This window comes from Pinus tabuliformis, chromosome Q, assembly GCF_031772625.1.
Source record: "Pinus tabuliformis cultivar Carrire ecotype Pingquan chromosome Q, CPIR1, whole genome shotgun sequence".
NCBI classification, from domain to species: domain Eukaryota; kingdom Viridiplantae; phylum Streptophyta; class Pinopsida; order Pinales; family Pinaceae; genus Pinus; species Pinus tabuliformis.
In genome coordinates, this window is record NC_142296.1 from 432,231,194 (window position 1) to 432,252,905 (window position 21,712).

A 21,712-nucleotide genomic window follows, 5' to 3' on the forward strand; every position below is an offset into this window, starting at 1 on the left:
CTTAAATGTCAGAGGTCAGTCATCACTGATATCCTTGCATGTGTTATGGATAAAAGTTACGTGCTTGTTTATAAAATTTTGCAGTCAATTAATTCATCGCCACCTTTGGTTGAAGAGTTCCATATTTATAAGTTTATTGAGGAACAAGTTTATGTTTGGGATGCTTGGTTATGTTGTTGCACAACAGTTATCATTGTTGAGGGTTCCCGTTTGTCTGGAAGGTTGGAAGGTTGTCATCCTATTCTGATATCAATATATCCAAACTGAAAATGATTAATGAATCTTTAGCTCCTTTCAAATGATGGCTTTGTTGTTTCAAATAACAAATCATTGAGCATTTGTGGATTTGAAGTTGGATAATATTGTTTTATTTATAAGTTGGCATTATGCTTTATGGTTGGAAAGGTCTCTGTCAAAAGATACATGCCTTTAATTCATCATTTCCCCTTTTCAAAATTCAGCTCTTAATAAGCATTTTAGACAACTTAAAAAATGAAATGCTTAAAATTAAGAGATTTAAAAAGGAAACCTTTAAATTTCTATAGATTACCATCAATCTGTAGGCAGATATATTTAGATCATATTTAGTTGTCTTTGACATATAAATAGGTTTCAAAAGGCAGGTCAGAATCCAGGTGGGCTATATGCATCAAGCAAGCTTCTTGATATTATACATATTTGACGATGGATACATACTTCTGAAGTTTATGCTTGGGTGTCTAAATGACATCTTAATTTTCAATTTTGCCTTTTCCATTAATGGTTGCGATTGTGAACTAAGAAGTTACTTCTCATCTGTGCAGGCTCTCTATTTCTGCCCTCCATTTAGAGAGCATTTGTTGGAGTATTATGGCCACAATAAGACAGCGGTGGAAGCAGAGGAAAATCTCCTGACATGCTTGGCAGATCTCTTCACTCAGGTGAATATAATGATTGATGTATATGGAATTGAAGGAAATCTGAAGCTGCAATGGCTTTGAACATATGCATGGTTTTGTAACCAAACTGTCTATGGTGTTTTTGTCTTGGGATTGAGTTCTTGCATTTGAAAGCTACAGATTGAAACTGTTGATTGCATTTACTAATTTAGTGTAATGGGCCTTTTACTTTGGCTGCTTCTCTTGAAATTACTTGCTTTGTTTCCAGATATCTCAAAAAATAGCTATATAAGAGTGAGTTTACTGAACGAAATAGAAAACCATTTCAGATAGGAAATTGGCTATGATTGGAGAATCCTCAGTGCCATTATTTTTAACCTATTTATTCTGACAAGATGTCAATCATTTTTTTTTCCGGGGAAAATAGAGTTCGTAATTTCTATTAAAAAGTAGATAATAGAGATTACATGCTGTTGATGCCAAGGCATATGCAGTAGTGTGGCGTAGCCACTGTTCAGAAATATTTACATAAAGCTGTCCTGTAGGTGTCACTATGGATATGATGGGGCTGTATCCAATACAAAAATATATAACAGTATCACATAGATGTTCAAAAATATGCAGAGTTTTGAGGTGTATAAACCTCGAGCCAAGAACTAACAATGTAACGCCGATCAGAGCCATGCAGATATATACAAAAATTGACATGTGGATCAAAATTTTCAGATGGGGAGGATGTCCCCTTGTTGTAGACCATCAATATAGGGACGGTGATAGAACCTGTGCATCCCCTCTGGACTGTATTCTTCAATCATCCAATCGCCTAGAGGCCGATCCGCCGCTTCTTTCGAGAGCCGGTCAGCAGTTGTATTTCTTTCCCTGTAGAGGACAAGTGCGGCTGCTGAGACGAAGCACCTGTCACTAAGCCCAGCGCAACGCTCCGCGGTATCAGTTGAGGCCGCCTAGTATGAGCCCATATGTCTTGATGTGGCATGGGGTCCGCCTCATAGTCAACCAACTCCTCATCGCCCATTTTAACTGTCGGTAAGAAGGCCTAAACGGGGTTCGATCGGGGGGCCGGTCTGCGGGATGTAAGGAAGAGTCAGTGCGGCAGAGAGAACCCAGGAGGGGACCGCAGATGAAAACAAAACTCCGAGTAAACCGATGTTGATGCCGCGGTTCAAGCCGACAGTGCGCCCATAAACCGATAGCCAAAACTGCAAACCGCCATGGGCAGAGGTTCTGTAACAAACCCTAGGTTAGGGTTCCACCATTGTCCGACAAGATGTCAATCATATTTAATATATATATATATATATATATATTTTTTTTGTCCTTACTATTATCTATTACACCTGGTAAGGCCCCACAAAAAGGAAACTCCTGCTTATGTTGCTGTGGCATCTAATAGTGTTTGTATTATAGTATGCTAGTATCCTCAAGTCAACTAGTTGATTAGTCTGTATTTAGACAGAACTAAATACACCATTCTTATTTATTACATAGCTGATCCTAGAGAATGTTTTATTTGGTGTTTGGAAATATAATGTTACCGACCTTTCTTATTTATCATGTAGCTAATCTGAGAGAATATTACATTTGGTACTTGCTACATTGTTCTTCTCTTTCTTAATAGATGGACCTCTATGTACGTTTCTTGTTGATATCATGAAAGCGTTTCAGATTACTTCTGCCGCTTAAGTGCATTTTTGTCATACAACCAGCATTCATTCATAGATGCAAAATAAACTATTTGTCGTGCTGGTTTCTTAGTTTATAATTAATAGTCCTGTGAGATCAATAGAGTAGTAGCTATGCATTTTGAGACTTTGTACATAAACATTTTGATAAGGCAGTTGAGAGCAATTTTTGAGTTAGCACTAGAGAAAGTTGCATATCGATCTATCGCTTTCCAACAAAGCTGATATTGAATAAGTGGAGTTGTTTTAGAGTTGATATTTTTATGAGCTACACTCTACCTTAGCAGAATCACAGAAAAGCTTAATATTTGTTATGTGCAGATCAACTCTCAGAAGAAGAAGACAGGTGTTATTGCTCCAAAACGATTTGTGCAAAGGGTGAAGAAGGAAAACGAGCTTTTTCGCAGTTATATGCACCAGGTATTTGTCAAACAATTTGATTCTTTCTCATATTACCTATGTATATAACTTATCACATCATACATTACGCAGGCATCGACTACTAGAAGTAGATGTTGGAAGAACTGTAACACTGTTTTATTACACTGGACAGGATGCACACGAGTTCTTGAATTTCCTGTTGAATGAGCTTGTTGATATTTTAGAGAAAGAAGCTAGTGCAAACAAAAAACTCTCAGGAAGTTTAACACAGCCAGAGAAGAAAATGAATGGTTCAATCAATGGCCTAGCAAATGGTTCCCAGCAGCCACCTGTTCTCACCTGGGTTCATAAAATATTTCAGGTGACCAAATTAAGTTCCTTTATTCATACATGTTATGTTTAAGATCCATATTCTCCTGGGGATCTTTATTTTAATGTAAGCCTAGGTATAATTCCGTTATTTGTTACTATCTAAATACGAGGAAATCTGATCTTGGTATCTTGTTTTCAAATCTCAGGGAACACTTACAAATGAAACAAGATGCTTGCGATGTGAAACTGTAACTGCTAGGGACGAAACATTTTTGGATCTTAGTCTTGACATAGAACAGAACAGTTCCATCACAAGCTGTCTCCGTAACTTTAGTTCAACATACATGCTTAATGCTGATGACAAGTTCTTTTGTGACAAGTGCTGCAGGTACATGTTGTAACTTCTGAATCCATTAGTGAAACAAAAGATTGGTTATTAGCTCTTCTGCTATTCTTCACTTTTCTTCTCCCCTTTTCCAGTTGAAGTCATCTGTTTCATTACTTGCATTTTTGTCGCAGTTTGCAAGAAGCACAAAAAAGAATGAAAATTAAGATCCCCCCTCGTATTCTTGTTATCCACTTGAAGCGCTTCAAATACATTGAACAACTTGGGCGATACAAAAAGCTCTCTTATCGTGTGGTCTTCCCCATGGAGCTGAAGTTATGCAATACAACGGATGATGCACCGGGTTCAGATTCAGAGTATTCACTATTTGCAGTCGTTGTTCATGTTGGCAGTGGTCCAAATCATGGGCACTATATTAGCCTTGTAAAAAGCCATAACCACTGGCTCTTTTTTGATGACGAGAATGTAGAAATGATTGATGAGTCTGTTGTGCAAACATTTTTTGGTTCAGCGCAGGAGTACTCAAACAACACGGATCATGGTTATATCTTGTTCTATGAGAGCTTAAACAACAAGCTTTGAGACATCCTTCATTGGATGAAATTTAGGGGATATATTTAGCTCGGAGTGCCAACGATTCAATTGGTTTTGGATGACTTGGAAATTCGAAAGCTGCAATACAGCTCATGTATCTTTTGAATTAGAATTAGAGTTTTTTTTTTTTCTGAAGTGAAAGAAAGGGAATGCCCCTTTATGATTTCACTGTGAAATTGTACATGTGTAATTTTATACCGGGACTGTTATGATCTTTAATAAAGCCCGTCATTCAATTTGGCAGATAGGCCTTTGTTTAGATTGTAAGAATTATTAACTGCAAACTGGAACCAAGTCATATGAGCCAGCATCAATGATTGCCATTTGTCTGAAATAAGAGTACATTATGGTCTTTTAATGTTTCCAAATGTGTTTTTCTCAGGTGCTTGACTGTGGCTGCTCTTTTAAATATGTCCCTACGAACTTGGATGGCTATGGAAATATAAATTTTCATGTACAGTACTATAAAGTACATGCCGTTGTATTTTTTTGAAACCCAATGCTAGACTTTCACCTTGTAAGTAAAAATTAGCTTTTGCAAATTTCAAATTTACATTTTGCTCATTAATGGGGAATGTAATCAGTCGTTTCTGGTATAAGGACCATATGCTTTTCTAAATTAGGCAAACTGGTTGGGCTGTGGTGTAGCCATAAATGTTTACCATGGTTAGCCCTAGTTTGATTCTGAGTACACCCGATTGTGATTCTACTTGGATAATCCCCAAAGCGACACACTTCCATGGTCTGGATTCTGCTCTGGCAAAAACTGGAGTTTCAATAACCAAAAAAAAATTAGATTGGGCATATGATAAATGAATATTGATTATTGTTCAATGTTGATGTTATTGGCACTTGTGAACCTTCATTAATTATTAATGTTTATTTATTAATTCTGTAGTCCAACATGTAAAAGTTTATTTGCAGACATTCTTGGAAGTGGCCAATTGCGTGAATGCATGCCTTCATTTTGGTTTCGTGGGAGTTTTCTTCATTCGTTTGTGGATGGAAACCTGTTCAGATTCAGCATTTTTAATCTACAGTGCTTTCTGTTTCACATTGTAACATTGCATTCAGAGTTCATGATTATTCATTGTTCTCTTTTAAATATGTTCGACTCAGGTGTAAGCTGTCCATTTTTCGGAAATGTGGATTAGCTTTTCTTTTGTGAATGTCCTTACAGGTGGGTTTTCTGCGGAGCGTGGTTATCTATCTATAACCGGTAGTTCTGTTCGAAAATGTGGATTAGCTTTTCCTTTGTGAATGTCCTTACAGGTGGGTTTTCTGCGGAGTGGTTATCTATCTATAACCAGGAGTGGATTAGCTTTTCCTTTGTGAATGTCCTTACAGGTGGGTTTTCTGCGGAGTGGTTATCTATCTATAACCAGGAGTTTTGTTCAAGAGGGTATGGATGTTTCATATTTTCTTTCTTTATTTTTTTTTTTAATATTATTTAATTTGTGCATGTATTATTTATTATTTAGCATCACTTTAATTTTAATTGGGGTACTCTATTTTTTATTTCTTTCTGCATATTTATTTTAATTTTATATTTCTTAAACTGGGAAAATAAACTATGAATCAAATTACAAAGCTTTTGATACTTAATTAAACAAACAAACTATATATATATAACATTAACCTATCAAAATAGAAAACATTGTAAGTTATTTTAAAAAATTAAGAAAAACATATATATATTTATACTTAGCAATCGGCAAATAAGATGTGTTTTTTTTTTTAATTTATTTAAAAAAAACAAAAAAAAACACATATATAGGTTAATGCTGGTTTTCTTTTTATATATTAATGTTTGTTTTCTTTTTATATGTATGGAGATTAAGGGAAAACATATATATTTATTTTTTGTTTTTTAATCTATACATAAATAAATATATATGGTTTCCATGGGTGTAGATGGCTAGGCGATAAGTGTGTTTTGTTAAGGTATTTCTTGTAATGTTGCTGGTTCAAATTTCACTGAGCCCATGACATGTGCTTGGGGTTGTGTGGTGCACCTAAAGATTTTAGTGGTACTTGTCAAATTGACTTACGTACAACCCTGGCCTAGTTGTAGATTTCTCTTCTCCATATATATATATAGAGAACACACACACATTCTCTCTTTCTCTATATATATATGCTCTCTCTTTCTATACATACATGGGAGTTCCATATTCTTTTCTTTATATGTATAGAAGGGAACCTTATACATGAATTTGGTGTTTGGTTTGGCGATGATCTTAAAATGAGAGAGAGAGAGAGAGCATGTGTGTGTGTTTTTTTTTTGTATAATGGACTATCTTTTACTCCATTTTGGTTTGTAAGTGTAGACATTACATATTTTTCCACATTGGGTTGTACAATGCATACTACTACTCTCTTTGCAGTTAAAATATTATTTTAAATTTGCTACAATTTTATAATTTGTTATATTTGTGATCAACTTTTCATTCAACTATTGAGTTTATTGTTTATTGCAATTTTTGTTTTGATTTGCTTCATGTTTCATTCATGTTTTTTTAGTTTTATTTTAAGTAGGAAAATGGGAAAAAGACCGAAGATTTCATCTTGTTGAAGCTCATGCGAGTCTAAGGATGAGCATTGCATTTCTCTCTAGGAACAACATGCCCAATGCCCTAATAACCGACCAACACATAAGAATAGTTTTCCACTGGTAACTATCTAAGCAAACTTCCACTTTTCCTAGATGGCATGAAGCCACTTGCATGCTCCAATTACAAGTCTTAAGTCATGTTGTAGTCAATGAACCTTTGTAATGCCAAGGCTTTCTTCACTCTTCATTTTACTTATTATCACTCTGTTTAGTTTTCATTGATTTATAACCTATCACTATGTAAATCAACAGAACTTGTCATTATAATTATTTCATTTTCTTTTGAATATGTTTTTTTTAGCATTGAATGTGAGTGAGGTACCTTATGCAAGATACAAGCTGTCTTGAGAGGATGAAGACTAATGATTATATAGCTCTAAGGTTTCCCTTACCAAGCATTTATCTCTCTATGAAGGATAGACCCAATTCCCCAAAACCCGACCAACGCTTAATAATAATATTCCGTTGGTAAATATCCAAGCAAACTTCCACTTTGGCTAGATGACATGAAGCCAATCACACTATTCTAATGACCAACATTAAGCTGTGTTGCATTTAGTTAACCAGGTGTGGCTCCAAGGCTTTCTTAATTCTGCATTTTAGTTATAAGTATTTTATTTTACTTTTACTGATTTATAATCTATCATTGTTTAAGTCAACAAAACTTGTCATTATAATTATTTCATTCACTTGAATAAGTTATTTTATCATTCAATGCGAGTGAGGTACCTTATGCAAGAGATAAGTTATCTCGAGAGGATGAATTCTATGAGAATTAAATATAAGATATGTGGTGGAAGATTGACTCAACTCAAGAGAACATGCTAATTGATTGACTTTAGTTTTAAGATTTGCGTTTGCTAAAGATAGTTTCCAAATGCCACTTTTAAACAAAGATATTGCCAAATTCCCCATTAAATAAAGATCCTCAAGTAAACATGGTAGGCGCAAAAGGTAAATGCACTCAAAAGGATGATAAAAAATGATTGTGATTTTTGTATTCTAATTGAATGGATTAACCATGAAACAACCTTTAAGTGCTATCATTTGCATCCAACATCTTTTTTCACAATAATGCCTATGAATTAATTTGAATAAAAATGAAGGTTGTAATTATATCTAGACAATGAAGTTACACAAGGCAATATGAGCTTGAATGGAAAAATATAGACAAAGAGAGTTTATTAGCTTAAAATCCACATGAAATAGAGATTTTATTCTTAGTACCTCTTGCTACTTTTAAGAGCATTACATTTGAATTTACAAGAGCTTTATGAAACTAGAAAATAGAGTGCTTTAACCATGCATTAAGATATGCATATATTGATACTCGAGCACTGAGGACTCTATCACAAGATTCTTAAGTCATTTATTGCATCTAGGGGTTGGAGGCCTAGACAAGTTGGTTGCTTGTTGTTTGGTGTTGTAGGATGCCACAAAGATTATCACTTTCATGTCAGGGCTATTACTAATAATTCCATGAGTTCATTTAATTGTCTACTAGACTAAAAAAATCTCCTCTTAATTCTTCGACCATTGTTGCAACATTGTGAATTGTTTGAAGATCTCCCTTATTTCCATAGGCTTATTGGAGGTCGACGACCAAAACCTTTAATTGTCCTTTGCACTTGTATGAGTTGGGCATACTTGTTGATAATTCAACCTTATAACCATTAATTTGTTATTATGGGAATTTTGAGGTTAAAAATGGGTATCTAAACAAGAAATGTACCATCAAAGTCAACTTTAAAAGAATTAATAAGATTCAAGATGATGATGTCAACCATAAGGGTAAATATTTTTGAAGGGAAAGGAAGAATCTACTTCTTTTATTCGTATTTTTGAGTTATCTCCTTATAGATTTATTTAAATTTCAAGTGTAGGCACGTTGGATGCATAATTATATTAATGAGCATCCATGTGGTTTTTTTGAAGAGATGCTAAAGGATGCATAGTAGGTACTCGTTGGATGTAGAATTTAAATCCTCATCCAACAAATGCCTACACTTAAAATTTGAGTAAACCTATAAGGAGATAAGTCAAAAATATTGTTAAAAAACTAGTTTTATTTCTTTCCCTTTGAAAATCATAATTGTTTTTTTTACTATTATTCCGTAAGGTGCCCATTTTAAACCTAAAATTTCCCGTAATGTGTATACAATTGGAGATCTCATGAACACATGAGATTTCTCAATGTGGCTAGTTAATGAAGATTTGATTCCCTTTTTAGGGGAAATGATGCAACATGAGAAGGGTCATGTAAGGATTCTTCAGGGGTTGGTATATGGCACTTGAAACAAATAATTGTCCTCATTATAGTATGCCGTGAGTGATGCAACAGAGTCCCTCGATATTTATTCATTGCTCAGGGTTGATTGATTGATATATTGAATTTCATTTCATGATTTGTGGGAGTGAATGCAACATGAAGGATCTTTAAACAAGAAGGATGAATGAAGAACCTCAACATTGTTGAATTGGGATTAGACATCCAAAGACTTCAGTGAAGGTTTGACCTAAGTTTTCATTCTTTGAGTTCATCACTTTGCTAGTTGATTCATCACATAATATGATTTTTTTGTCTTTATTATGGCTTTCATTGGGTTTTCTTTTTACTAGCTTCCTTTAATACAAGATGGAGTGTCCCCTCCCCAACCTTCCCTCCAACATTTATTTTTTCATCTACTTGACTATTGTGATGTTGCATTACATTAATGGAAAGGGGTGATTGAAAGATGAACATAACAATGGGTTGTGAGGCATAATTCGTCCTAGGGAAGGGGAGAACGGGAGAGAAATAGACCTAATGATCATAATTGAATACCCCACTCTAGAAATTGTGCCTTGAGATCCCCATTTTCAGTAGGCCAAGCCTTGCCACAATGCTTAGGGAATGAATTCATTATATGCTGTTGTTCCAAGATCTAGTGAGAAGCTTATAATTACTTGCAAGGATGTAATGAAGGTGATTCAACCCACTTCGAGATCCCCCAGGTTTCTCTTAGACAATTTGTGAAAGAAAATAACAAATCAATGTTGCTTCTTTATCCATGCACAAATGTCACTGTCTTCAATTATATGATGACACATGTAATCTCAATGTTCCTAGGTATCCTACTCGAAAAATAGTAAACATATCAACTATATTAGGGAACATCACTGAAAGGTATCGTATGGGTTTTACTACAACTGTGATAATTAAGATATGAGAAAAAAATATTACTACAATCAAAACAATTAACATATAGGACAACCAAAACAATTAACATATAGGAGAAACATCTTTTTAAGGATAATTATTTAATGATCTAATTAAAATACAAAGGAAAATCATTAAATGAAGGAACATTCTTTATTGGATATTTTAGTTTCTCTCAAGTTTTATGATTCAAATTACACAAAAAAAACATAATAAATTAATATAAGAAGCTTGAATACCACAATGCTATTCCAATACTATGCATAATAATTAATATTCCATCTTAAAAGCAATGACCTCCCAATTAAAATAGAGCAATGCACAACACAAGACAAGCACATCTTCCATGAGTCTACATTTTTTGTTTATAGAACTAGGGTTAACTGACATATTAGGAGTGCAAACCTTTCTAATTTAACCACAATATTGAGCTAATCATCTCCAGATAATTTAAATATTTATTTGACAACATTTTTAAATATTATTTGGATTCTCTACATGTAAACTTCTTTAAATATATTCTTCTGGTATGAATGTTAGTGTTGAAATCGTTGAAATAAATACTGATACCAATATAAATGCAAGTGGCATGTCGGGAATTGAATGTAGAGGAAATATTCAAAGAATCCTTGGCTCTCATTGTGGATATTGACATGAAGACTGCAATGATTATGCCCATTATAACAATCATTAAAACAATGTTATCCCAAAATTATGTCAATTGATGATGACAAGTCTTATTGCTCTTGCAACATATATAAGGACTTCAATATGAGGTGTTTAAGGACAACAACTAGAAATCATTGCTTGGCTTTTGGGGCACTTAGAAGGGGTAACCAAAATTTTCCTATTGGTAATAAAATTTAAGACCTTTTTGTTTCAAAAGTTTCCAAAGATTTGAATATTTCAAATATAGTAATTATATTTATTTGTTTGTAATTACAAAGGAAAAAATCATATGCTTGAAGTTCCCTAGGCTAGAAATTGTGTTTGGGACAATGATGGAGATGAAGCTAATCCTATAGATGAATCTTATGCTTATAGGATTATGAATGATGATATAAATAGATTGATCCATGACACTTTTGTTGCCATGGATGAAGATGCACCCATGTATGAGAACTATAATGATATTCAAGATGCACTTCTTATTGAAGAGGCACACAAACACCTATATGAAGGCACATGGACAAGCCTTCTCATTGCCATTTTTTGTTGCTGAACGTGAAGGTAATGAATGGTGTTTCAAACATGTGTCTCACACATATTCTAATATATGCAATATAAATCTTTTTATCAATGTATTTTTTTTTTGTTAGTGATTTTAATAATGATATAATATCCACTAATCAGTACATTAAAAAAAAAAAAAACGAGACAGATACTTTTGTATTCAAAAGTTGGATTACATGTCTAGAACCGTTTTGTATCAAAAAACAAAATTGGCTTTAGTGTTTTCAACAGTGTTCATATTCCAGTACATCCAATAATAGATTTTCTTTCCCTTATGAGCCCTATGGACTATCACATTACACTGGTATCTCCCATAAACCCGGTAAAACAAGCCTAAAATAAAAACATAACTTCAAGACATAAAATCGCATTAACCAAGATTTGGTTGCCAGGTGTCCTTGCGGTTTCCTTTGATCCATCTGCTTGTTCCGGCTCCTTCATCGCTAGTTCCCGCATCTTCTTTCAATTGGGCCATGGCCAAATCAGGAAGCCCAGTAAGGATTTCCTTTACCTGAGCAAACAAGCTGTTACTATTCAAGTCCGAATTGGAGGAGAGCAGGTCAATTTCCATCTTGATAATATTATGCTCTAGAGACGCCTCTACACTCTCAAACTTAGCATTGATACATTCTATGTTTGCAACATGATCTTTCTTCAGTAATTCCACCTTGCGCCTGAGGAGGTCGAGCTTGCCCATTAATAATTTGAACAAGAATTTGACAAACCTATTCCATCAAGCTCAGTCAATATCCATAAGCTGCCCTTCTTGCGAAACCATTCTCAGATAACTTAGAACGACACAATTACTCAACCTATACACCACGCTTGATCCAACAAATACCCAATGTTTATTTGGGGTAGCATCGGATGTACTCTAAGCCTCAAATTTTGCAAGGAGGCTTGGGCACAGGTATTCCAAAGAACCCAGAAAGCATTTTGGGAAATTCCACACAGAAGTGATTTTATTAAAATAATTAATATTTTTAATGGGGTTCCTAAGTCTAAACTTAGGAAAATTAAAATATTAATGGGTATTAATCTAATCAGGGGTGAAACTTCTAGAAAAAGCCATGGATCAAGTCAAAACGATCTGAGCCTTTGATTATGTTTTAATCTAGGTCATTGGTTGCCCAATAGGAAGATATAAGAAGGGGCTTGAGGGTCATTTGGAAAATACATAGAGAGATTGAGAAAATTGATTTTTTTGAAATGAGAAGTTCTTAGGAGGAAAAAATCGATTAAGGAGATTTTGCGGCAGAGGGGTAGTGAGAATCTGGGAGAAGGAATTTCCGGAGAGTACCAGGCAGAGGGAGAACAAAAAGACATCCAGAGAAAGGCTGACGCTGGCCTACACAGAGGCATCATAGTCCTTGAGGGGAAATCGAATCGCTGCCGAGGGAAGTCAAAGCTCAGTTGCCAGAAGCCAGGGTGTGAGCCTTGGAGGCAGAAAGTCAATTTCTTAGCTAACAGAGGATCCAAAGGAGAGGCAACGTAATACCCAAGAGGTGTGATGCAGAAGTTGCCCAGGGTGACACAATTCTGCGCAGAGGCCACGCAGAGGGTGACGCAGAGCCTCCAGAGTAGCAGGATCAGTTATTGATTCTCCAGTGATAGGGTGAGATCATTTCACCAGTATTTTGTTTAGTATTCTCTCTGTATCAGATTGCTAGTTGAGCATCCTAGAATTGTACTCAGAATTTCTCCTACATAATAATAAACCCTCAAAGCTGCTGCACCGATTTTCCTGCATTGGGTTTTTTCGAGGACTATTTGTCCAAAAATAACTGTGTCCTATGTGTTGTATTTTTCTTTCTTGCTCAGTATTTTGTTTCCACATATATGTAAATTAAGTGAAGGCCGCAGATGTATTTGCTTCGAAATTTACCGTAGAATACAATAAATAACTTAATCAAGTAGGAGAAGTAACATCAGTTTGCTGCAGTAGGGATTCCGACTTAAGAATTCTCACATGGTATCAAAGCTAGTGTAGGTGGAACAAGAAGAGCAGAACCAGAAACCCCAACGCTGAGCAGAAGGGGAAATCGAAAAGCTGCAGGAGGCAGCAAATTGAAAGCCTAGAGGGTTTGCACAGTTCTAGCTGGAGGGTCGAAAATTCGAGTTAGTTTCTCTCCGAGTGAGTTGACGGAAAGTAAGAACTTCCAGTTCTAATTTTTCCATGGCAGAGGGAGAAACACTGAGCCTCAGCGTGAGGAGAAGTTGGTGGACGCAAATTTTTTCAGTAGGCAGCTTTGCTGGATTGAAAAGACGTCAGAAGAAAGAAGCAACAAAGCATGGTGAGGGAATACTTCCTCAGTGATTTCTCACAGAAGAAATCATCATTTCTCACCTACTGAGCAGTAGAGGAGCAAAAACTTACCAGCTCCTTCAGGGAGTGCATAAGTCAGCCTAGGAGCTACACAATAGGGAGAATGAGGGAGTTGTCTGACAATTTTCAGAGGAGATGGCAACTAGTGGCTTGAGGGATCAGGACAGGTTGAACGAGACTTCCAACTATGCCATCTAGAGGGCTAGGATGACCTTCCTGCTAGATGAGCATGCCCTTAAGACTTATGTTGATAATGTGGTAGCTGGCCCAATGGATGCAGATCTGTTGAAGAAGTACAAAGATGAGATGGCTAAGGCAAAGAGGATGATCCTGGATGGAGTCAAGGATCACGTGGTGTGCCACGTTGCAAGCAAAGGGACCACTAAGGAGATGTGGGATGCCTTGGCCACATTGTATCAGGGATCTTCCAAGCAGCAAAAGATGTACTTGGAGCAGAAGCTGAGATTTGCTCAGATGCAGAAGGGGGAGCGAGTGGATCCGTTCCTCACGAAACTGAAGGAGACCTATGATGAGCGGTCAACTACGGGACATACACCTCAGGACTCAAAGTTAGTGAGAATGGATCTAAATTACGTCTCGGATGATTGGTAGATCTTTGTCTAGAGTATCTTGGGTAGAGCAACATTGCCAAATTAGGACGAGATGTGGGCGGCTCTGAAACAAGAAGAGTTGAGGAGAGACATGCTCAAGGTCAAACTTGACAGGAGCAACAACAACAATGGGTCGAAGCCCAAAGTGGAGGAAGAGGATAATGCATCCCTTGCATCGAAGGGACAATAGGGGCAACAACAACGAAAGAAGGACATCTCCAAGGTGAAGTGATTCAGATGTGACGAGATGGGCCATTATGCATCCCAGTGTCCTTTGAAGAAAAAGGACGAGGAGGAGTTCGCCATGACAGTTGAGATACCTCCAGGAGGGAGATGGGATGACATAGAGCTGTAGTCAGGGGGAAAGCATATGGGCAGGATCCTTGAGGAGTCCACCTCTTGGATCGTCACCTTGCTACAGGAGCCCATGATCAGAAGTAGCTGGATGGTGGAGTTTTAGTCGGTGCCATGGATTGTTGATTCGACAGATGCAGTGGCTAGGAGAGCTAGAGGCTGAGCAACGCAGAGTAGAGAGGCAACAATGCAAGGAGGCATAGTGCAGAGCTTCAACAACACAGTGGCTTCAGAGGCAGAATGGGACTAGCAATAGTCAGGGTGTCAGCACCAAGGAGTATCCACTAGATACTTGTCTAGTTTTGGGTGTTTTCAGTTGTTTCTCTCAACATCCGAGTTGCAGTATGGATGTAATGTTAGCAGCATATCAGATGCAACGTTTGAGGGAGATCTGCAGTACATATGTAGCATTGGTCGTGGAAGTGTCAAAGGAAACAATATAATAGCAACAACAACGCAATGGTTGATGGAAAATACGTCAAACATCAACGACGCAGAGATGATGCTTCAGAGTCAGAGCAATATGCAGAGAGGCAGTGTATTACTAGAACACATTCGTTGCTAAGAGGGAGTGTTGATTTGGGGTAGCATCAGATGTGCTCTAAGCCTCAAATTTTGTAGGGAGGCTTGGGCACATGTATTCAAAAGAACTTAGAAAGAGTATTGGGAAATTCCACCTAGAAGTGATTTTATTAAAATAATTAATATTTTTAATGGAGTTCCTAAGTCTAAACTTAGGAAAATTAAAATATTAATGGTTATTAATCTAATCAGGGATGAAACTTCTAGAAAAAGCCTTGGATCAAATCAAAATGATATGAGCCTTTGATTATGTTTTAACCTAAGCCATTGGTTGCCCAACAGGAAGATATAAGAAGGGGCTTGAGGGTCATCTGGAAAATACACAGAGAGATTGAGAAAATTGATTTTCTGAAGTGAGAAGTTCTTAGGAGGAAAATCGATTAAGGAGATCTTGCAGTAGAGGGGTAGTGAGAATCCGGGAGAAGGAATTTTCAGGGAGTACCAGGCAGAGGGAGAATAGAAATATGTCCAGAAGAAGGCTGATGCTACCCTATGCTGTGCTAACGCAGAGGCAACATAGTCCTTGAGGGGAAGTCGAGTTGCTACTGAGGGATGTCGAAGTTCAGTTTCCGGAAGCCAGGGTGTGAGTATGGGAGGAAGAAAGTCGATTTCTCAACCAATAGAGGATCCAAAGGAGAGGCAATGTAATACCCAGGAGGTGTGACGCAGAATTTGCCTAGGGTGATGCAATTTTTCACAGAGGTCATGCAGAGGGTGACACAGAGCCTCCAGAGCAGCAGGACCAATCACTGATTCTCTAGTGACAGGGTGAGATCAGTTCACCAGTCTTTTGTTCAATATTCTCTCTGTATCGTATTGCTAGTTGAGCACCCTAGAATTGTACTCAAAATTTCTCCTGCATAATAATAAACCCTCAGAGCTGCTTCACTGGTTTTCCCGCATTGGGTTTTTCTGGCGACTATTTGTCCAAAAATAACTGTGTCACATGTGTTATATTTTTCTTTTTTGCTCAGTGTTTTGTTTCCGCATATATGTAATATATATATATATATATATATATATATATATATATATATATATATATATATATATTATTTTTTTATTTTTTATGTAAGACTAATTCTATTAATAAAAACAAAAATATAATTACACCGAGGCCTCGCCTCAACCTTTGTTGCTAGAGTTCATTAAAACAGTCGAAACTGCCCCAGATTGGGGAAACCAGTTTGACATTACAAAAATAACAAACATATAACCTTGAACTGTCATCCACGGACACCCATACTTCGGACTTGGATCCCAGAAAAAGATACAACTCAGAACCACTGGACTCGACAACAGAACAACAAAACCATTGATCAGACAAACAAACAACAAAAACATCAAATGACTGGACCAACCCGTCATCAATGGAAGGCAGAGCTGGCTCGTGGGTGGCGACAGATGCCACATGGCGTCATTTGTTGTCATCCTCGTCAGGTGTCTCCTCGACCACAAGGCAGGCATACTGGTCCCATTCTTCATCTTTCTCCGCCACGTCACCCTTCTCAGCACCACCTGGAGGCCCCCTTGCATGTTGGGTGCCGCTTGAACTGCCAGCGAACCCCACCGTCAAAGAAACTCCTGCAAAGTTGCCACCAGCTCGCTGAATGTCACCTACGTGAGATTCTCCTCCATGCATTCTGCTATGACTTGCGCCCTCGCCATCATCCTTCGACTTTTTCTCAGAACCCCTTCCCATTTCCGGAATTCTCACCTCCTGTGAGTGCTCTTTAGAATTTCTCGCTTGTTCACTGTTCAACTCATCTTCTTCAGTGAAGACGATAGTCACATTGGCAGTTATAATGGGTCTATTCAGATGACTTTGGAACCTGAATTGGGTAGCATGAGGGACAGGGCCGGGACGCAGCTGAGAAATTGCAGAATGGAGCCTAAAATCGTTGTGCGGAGCCATTGAGGCCGACCCTTGCCCCCACCCGCTGTGCATATGGGGATAATGTCTATGCGGCGACCTGGGGGGAGGCGAGATTTCCTGGTGCTGAGGGGGAGAGGGGGGAGCCGAGCTCTGCGCTGCCTGAGGGTGAGCGCTGCCACCTCGAGTTCCTCCTCGGTGACTCCTCATGCGGTGACGGACCATACCAGTGAGGTTGGAGAGCAAATCAGCTGGATAAGCGGTCAGGAGGGATGACTGGTTGTGAAGACAGGGCTCCTGAGTAGGATTTACAGGGCAGTGCTTGGAGTGGGAGAAATGGTGCCCATTTCCAAGATCAATGCAACAGAGGTGCCAACATCATCTCCCTGTAGCTGTTCTGCTACAAGAAAATTCAGCCTGCGGCGGACAATAGCTAAGGAACGGGGGATGAACTGAAGGTTCAGGAGGCACCATTCGAATTTCAACTGTTTCCAACTCTCGGCCTGAGGGGCCATTTATTGCAACATGCACGCTGGCCAGGTTTCATCTGAGATGAGCCTGGATCAGAGCGCATTTCACCGCCTGGCAAGTCCTTGCGCCGACAATCCTAATGGTGACCATTAATGTTCTTGGGATACACCCGCATCCGGGTTCCACATATATGTAAATTAAGTGAAGGCTGCAGATCTATTTGCTTCAAAATTTACCATAGAATATAATAAATAACATAATCAAGTAGGAGAAGTATAATCAATTTGTTGCAGTAGGGATTCCGGCTTAGGAATTTTGACACCCAAAATGAGGACGAAGTTTCCTTGTATAAGAGTTCATCCCTCTCCTCATAGTTGCCTTCGACTCTTGCCATTAATGCATACACGTTCTCGATCTTCATGCCCATTAAGTATACGTCCTGCTCGAGAAACCTATTAAACCAATCGTGCAGCCAATTTTCTATGGCATGAGGAGAGTTCTTGCACTATCTCTTTGCCATTAAATCTCCTGTATGAATTACAGATCTCCCAAACAGAAGAATTAACCACCTGTCTATGGAGGACCTACACTGAGATATGGATTTCGTCAGTGATCGTAACTCCTTGCCTTGGGATTTCAAAGGATCTCCATGTGGTAATTGTTCGCGATCTTTCACCCACCTATCCCGCATGCCAACCACTACACCACTCATCATGATTCTGACAGTTCCATCATTGATGTCATGATCTCCTCCCATAACAACATTCTTCTATTGCATAGGAAAGAGGCCCATATCCCGACCATTTATTTCACATGTTCCCACTCCCAGTTATGCTCCATGATTTTCCATCTGATCATCGTCCCGATTGAGTTGGCGAAGAACGTGGAAGAGTGAGAGTTCATCAAACCTGTTTATGTAATAATTGATCCTTTTAATTATGGAGGAGCTTGTGGGATCTGAGTTTTTGCTGTGGGTTAAAAATGTTCGGATGACCAGTAGGGAGTCCCATTTCTTGACTCTAAGGCTTAGAGCAAGGTTGGGCCTTTCCACAACGCAAGGATCTCAACCTTATTAGGAGTTGCGACTCCTATTCTCCACACAATTTTTTTTTCCAACTATTCACTTGGGCCAGTGATCACCCCTCCTGCTCCTACCTCCCCTCACCATTAAGTACATTAGTTTATTTTTTTCTCGTATATTTTTAGGTGATATTCTCCTACCACCATCAAATGTTTTACCTCACACATAATGATAATTGTGTTCCCCTATGAACCTTTATAGGAATTAAGTATCAAGAAATTGATCCGTGTCCTAATGATTGTGTTTGATCCATATTGGATCAAATATATTATTTGTATCCATATTGATGCTTTTAGAGTGGAAAATTTGGAGGAATCAACTTGTAGGAGCTTTTTTATTAACATTCCCATTTTAGAAAATATCGAGTGAAAATCATTAGGATTCATTTTGAGGCCTTAAATGATCATTTTTTGTGGTACCTACCTTAATGTGGACCTAGATTCCATAATATACACACTGATATCTTTCCAACAACATAAGAATCACCTCAATCAAGGCTCATATGAGAAATTTATGCATCTCAAAATTTGACCTATCAAAATTGACCATCATAATTTTAGAGGATGCCACATCAACCTTGGTTACTCATGGAAAAGGGGATAACCACTTGGGCACTAATAATAATACTATAGAAGGGTCATGTTGTAATTCATATTGAGGGTTGTATGGATCAAATTTAATTGCTAGTTGGCTTTTGGGCTATGTTATAGCCAAGCCACTAGGAGGAAACGGGGTTCCATTTAATTCAAGTGTATTTTGTTCCATAGACGAGTAGAGTAGCTGAGAGTAGATAGAGAGATAAAAAAGAGAGGGTTTGTGTACTGTAGTAGCCCATGGACCACATGTATCACTTCTTTGTACTTGCATCCATTTCCATTCAGAGAAAGAGAAAGTAGAGCAACCTCACTTTCCTCTTGGGCTTTCGCTTGAAAGTGTTTCTCCAGTCATATCTTGTGTTATTATGGTTGTGAGTGATTGTATGTTTGTTTATTCTCTATATTCCACATTTTATACATTGCATGCACAAAATTAGTACCTTAATAAACCAAGAAGCCTAAAGAAAATAACCCGCTTAGAAGAGATTTCAGATTTAAATTATAATTTTATTAGAACTATTGTGACAAAATATCTAGTGGAATACCCGTGACAATTTAAATATCATATTAGTATTAGAGCAATATTCTTTGGGTATTTTATGGGAAGTTTCATGGGATCTAGATCAATTTAAGAAGAAAGTTAGAAAACCCTAGCCATGGTCGATGAATCTATTAATAATCCTTAAGATCTCATAGAGGAGAGATTTGCACGGTTGGAAGCACAAGTCACATATATAAATTTTAATGTCAGCCTCCTCATGGAGGCCTCACAAATGAGCTTCAATTATTTGAAGAATATGGAGGTTCTAATGTAAAGGTTAGATCAGAGGGGAGATCAGGGCATTAAGAAGAATCAAATAAGGAGTCCAAGAAACCTAAAACAAATTAACCCAATTCAAGTGCCATGAACCATACATATGTTGAGAATTATGTTGTCATTGATGTTAAAGTGTGGCCATTAATGTCAAAAGGGTAGACATTGATGTCAAGGAGTATCAAGATCAGGATGAGCTTGTTGGTACTTGCAATCATTAGTTTTGAACCATCATAGTAGTAAGATAAGTGATGGATCTTTAAGAACATTGAGAAATTCAATGTGTACATGATTGCTAGATGTATGATCTAATGACCTATATTTGAAGGGATTTTGTCTACAGTTGATCAAAATTAGGTGCCATTGCAAAATGCATGGTTGATAGTCATCAGAAATACCTTTCTAATGGTATAAGAAACTTTGAAAATCTCTAAAGGGATAAGGAGTTATGGTAGTTTGAAGCTTGGCTGGGTTCCAAAGCCTCAATGTTCCATAGGTTGATAGAAGGCACAAGACAAGATTCTTCTTGTTATCTAATTGACAATTTGAAAATGTTCTGTGGAGGTCTCCATCGGAGAAGTGTTATGAGTTGTGTATCTATGTTTAACAAAACCCGCAAGACGATAATTTTCTTAATAGGTGACGACCTTCATGATTGATGAGAGGCACGATTGACAGAACCCATAGGATGAGAATTTTCCTGATAGGTGACAGACTTTGCGATTGATGAGATGCGCGATTGACAGCCCCACAGGACAACAAATTGAAGGAAAATGGGAAATATCTTGTTATTCAATGAATGTCATGCCACATCAAGGTTGAGGAAGACTCCGATGAAGTTTTGGGTGCTAGACGGAAGGCATGGTGACAGACTCCACAGGATGGAGAATTTTCTGGCATTCACATATAGTGTAAACTACCACTTTGGGCCAATTTTAAATTAACGAAGGAAAACACATAAAAAAATGGATCCCCGTGCCCTCCTCCATACTTGACGAGGTGACACAGTGACAAGTGGTGAAAGTTGACTGGATTACGAGGATGAGTTGGAATATGATGTAGCATCCATATGGCAGTGATGTCAGCATGATCATTACATGGCATGGAATGGAAGGGACATGTGGCATGAAAATTTGGTAGTTTGGGTTACCCCAGTGTACCTTAGTTGAGTGACACATGGCACCACTCACTCACTGACATGTGGCAGTGCGATGACACAGATGACATATTGGCAGGACATTGTGGCATGGTTGACGATCTCCAGAAGATGGAGATATGTTCGCTAATAGATGAAGAATTTCATGGCATGCCGCAGAGAGTCTGAGGTTCACGTAAGTTTCAGAGTTGGTGGAGGGTGTGATTAACAAAATCCAAGAGATAGGAAACTCTCTAGTTTGTTGACAAATAATTTCACATCATGTCATGACAAGTTTAGTTGGAAAAGGGCATGAAATGTTGGTGTGAGATGGAAGGTGCTAGACAAATATTGACAAAGATCGACATTTGATAGGAAATTCGCGCCAGAGGGCATGTTTGTAAGCTTTCTCTTACAATAATGATTTTGGCACTTTGGGGGCTAGAAAAGGCTTAATGGGATTTTGAGTTCTTTGTACAAGTGACACTAGTGGAAAAGGCATGGTTCTGGTCCATAAGCAATGAATCCTAGGCGCTAAATTTAAGGGTGTGACACTGCTTTGAAATATTGATGAGCCTAGGTATTGCAACAAGAATGTTGCAACTCCCAGGG

At 37.8% G+C, this 21,712-nt stretch overlaps 1 protein-coding gene across 1 annotated transcript; it reads left to right on the forward strand.

The window, feature by feature from the left end:
* The first annotated feature begins 629 nt into the window (after positions 1-629).
* Positions 630-4,592, forward strand: LOC149220072 (ubiquitin carboxyl-terminal hydrolase 4-like). The gene is made up of 5 exons (XM_089384630.1): positions 630-920; positions 2,900-2,998; positions 3,132-3,320; positions 3,478-3,659; positions 3,791-4,592. Exons 1-5 carry the CDS (start codon positions 645-647, stop codon positions 4,197-4,199), a joined length of 1,155 nt encoding a protein of 384 aa, XP_089240756.1. The 5' UTR covers positions 630-644; the 3' UTR covers positions 4,200-4,592.
* Positions 4,593-21,712: the final 17,120 nt, after the last annotated feature.

What these genes read in the sequence shown, in the direction of transcription:
- LOC149220072 (XM_089384630.1), top strand. Translation starts at nt 645, where the DNA reads ATGCATCAAGCAAGCTTCTTGATATTATACATATTTGACGATGGATAC. An exon ending in TGGCAGATCTCTTCACTCAG is followed by an intron (nt 921 to 2,899) that starts GTGAATATAATG and finishes TGTTATGTGCAG; the next exon opens with ATCAACTCTCAGAAGAAGAA. An exon ending in TTCGCAGTTATATGCACCAG is followed by an intron (nt 2,999 to 3,131) that starts GTATTTGTCAAA and finishes TACACTGGACAG; the next exon opens with GATGCACACGAGTTCTTGAA.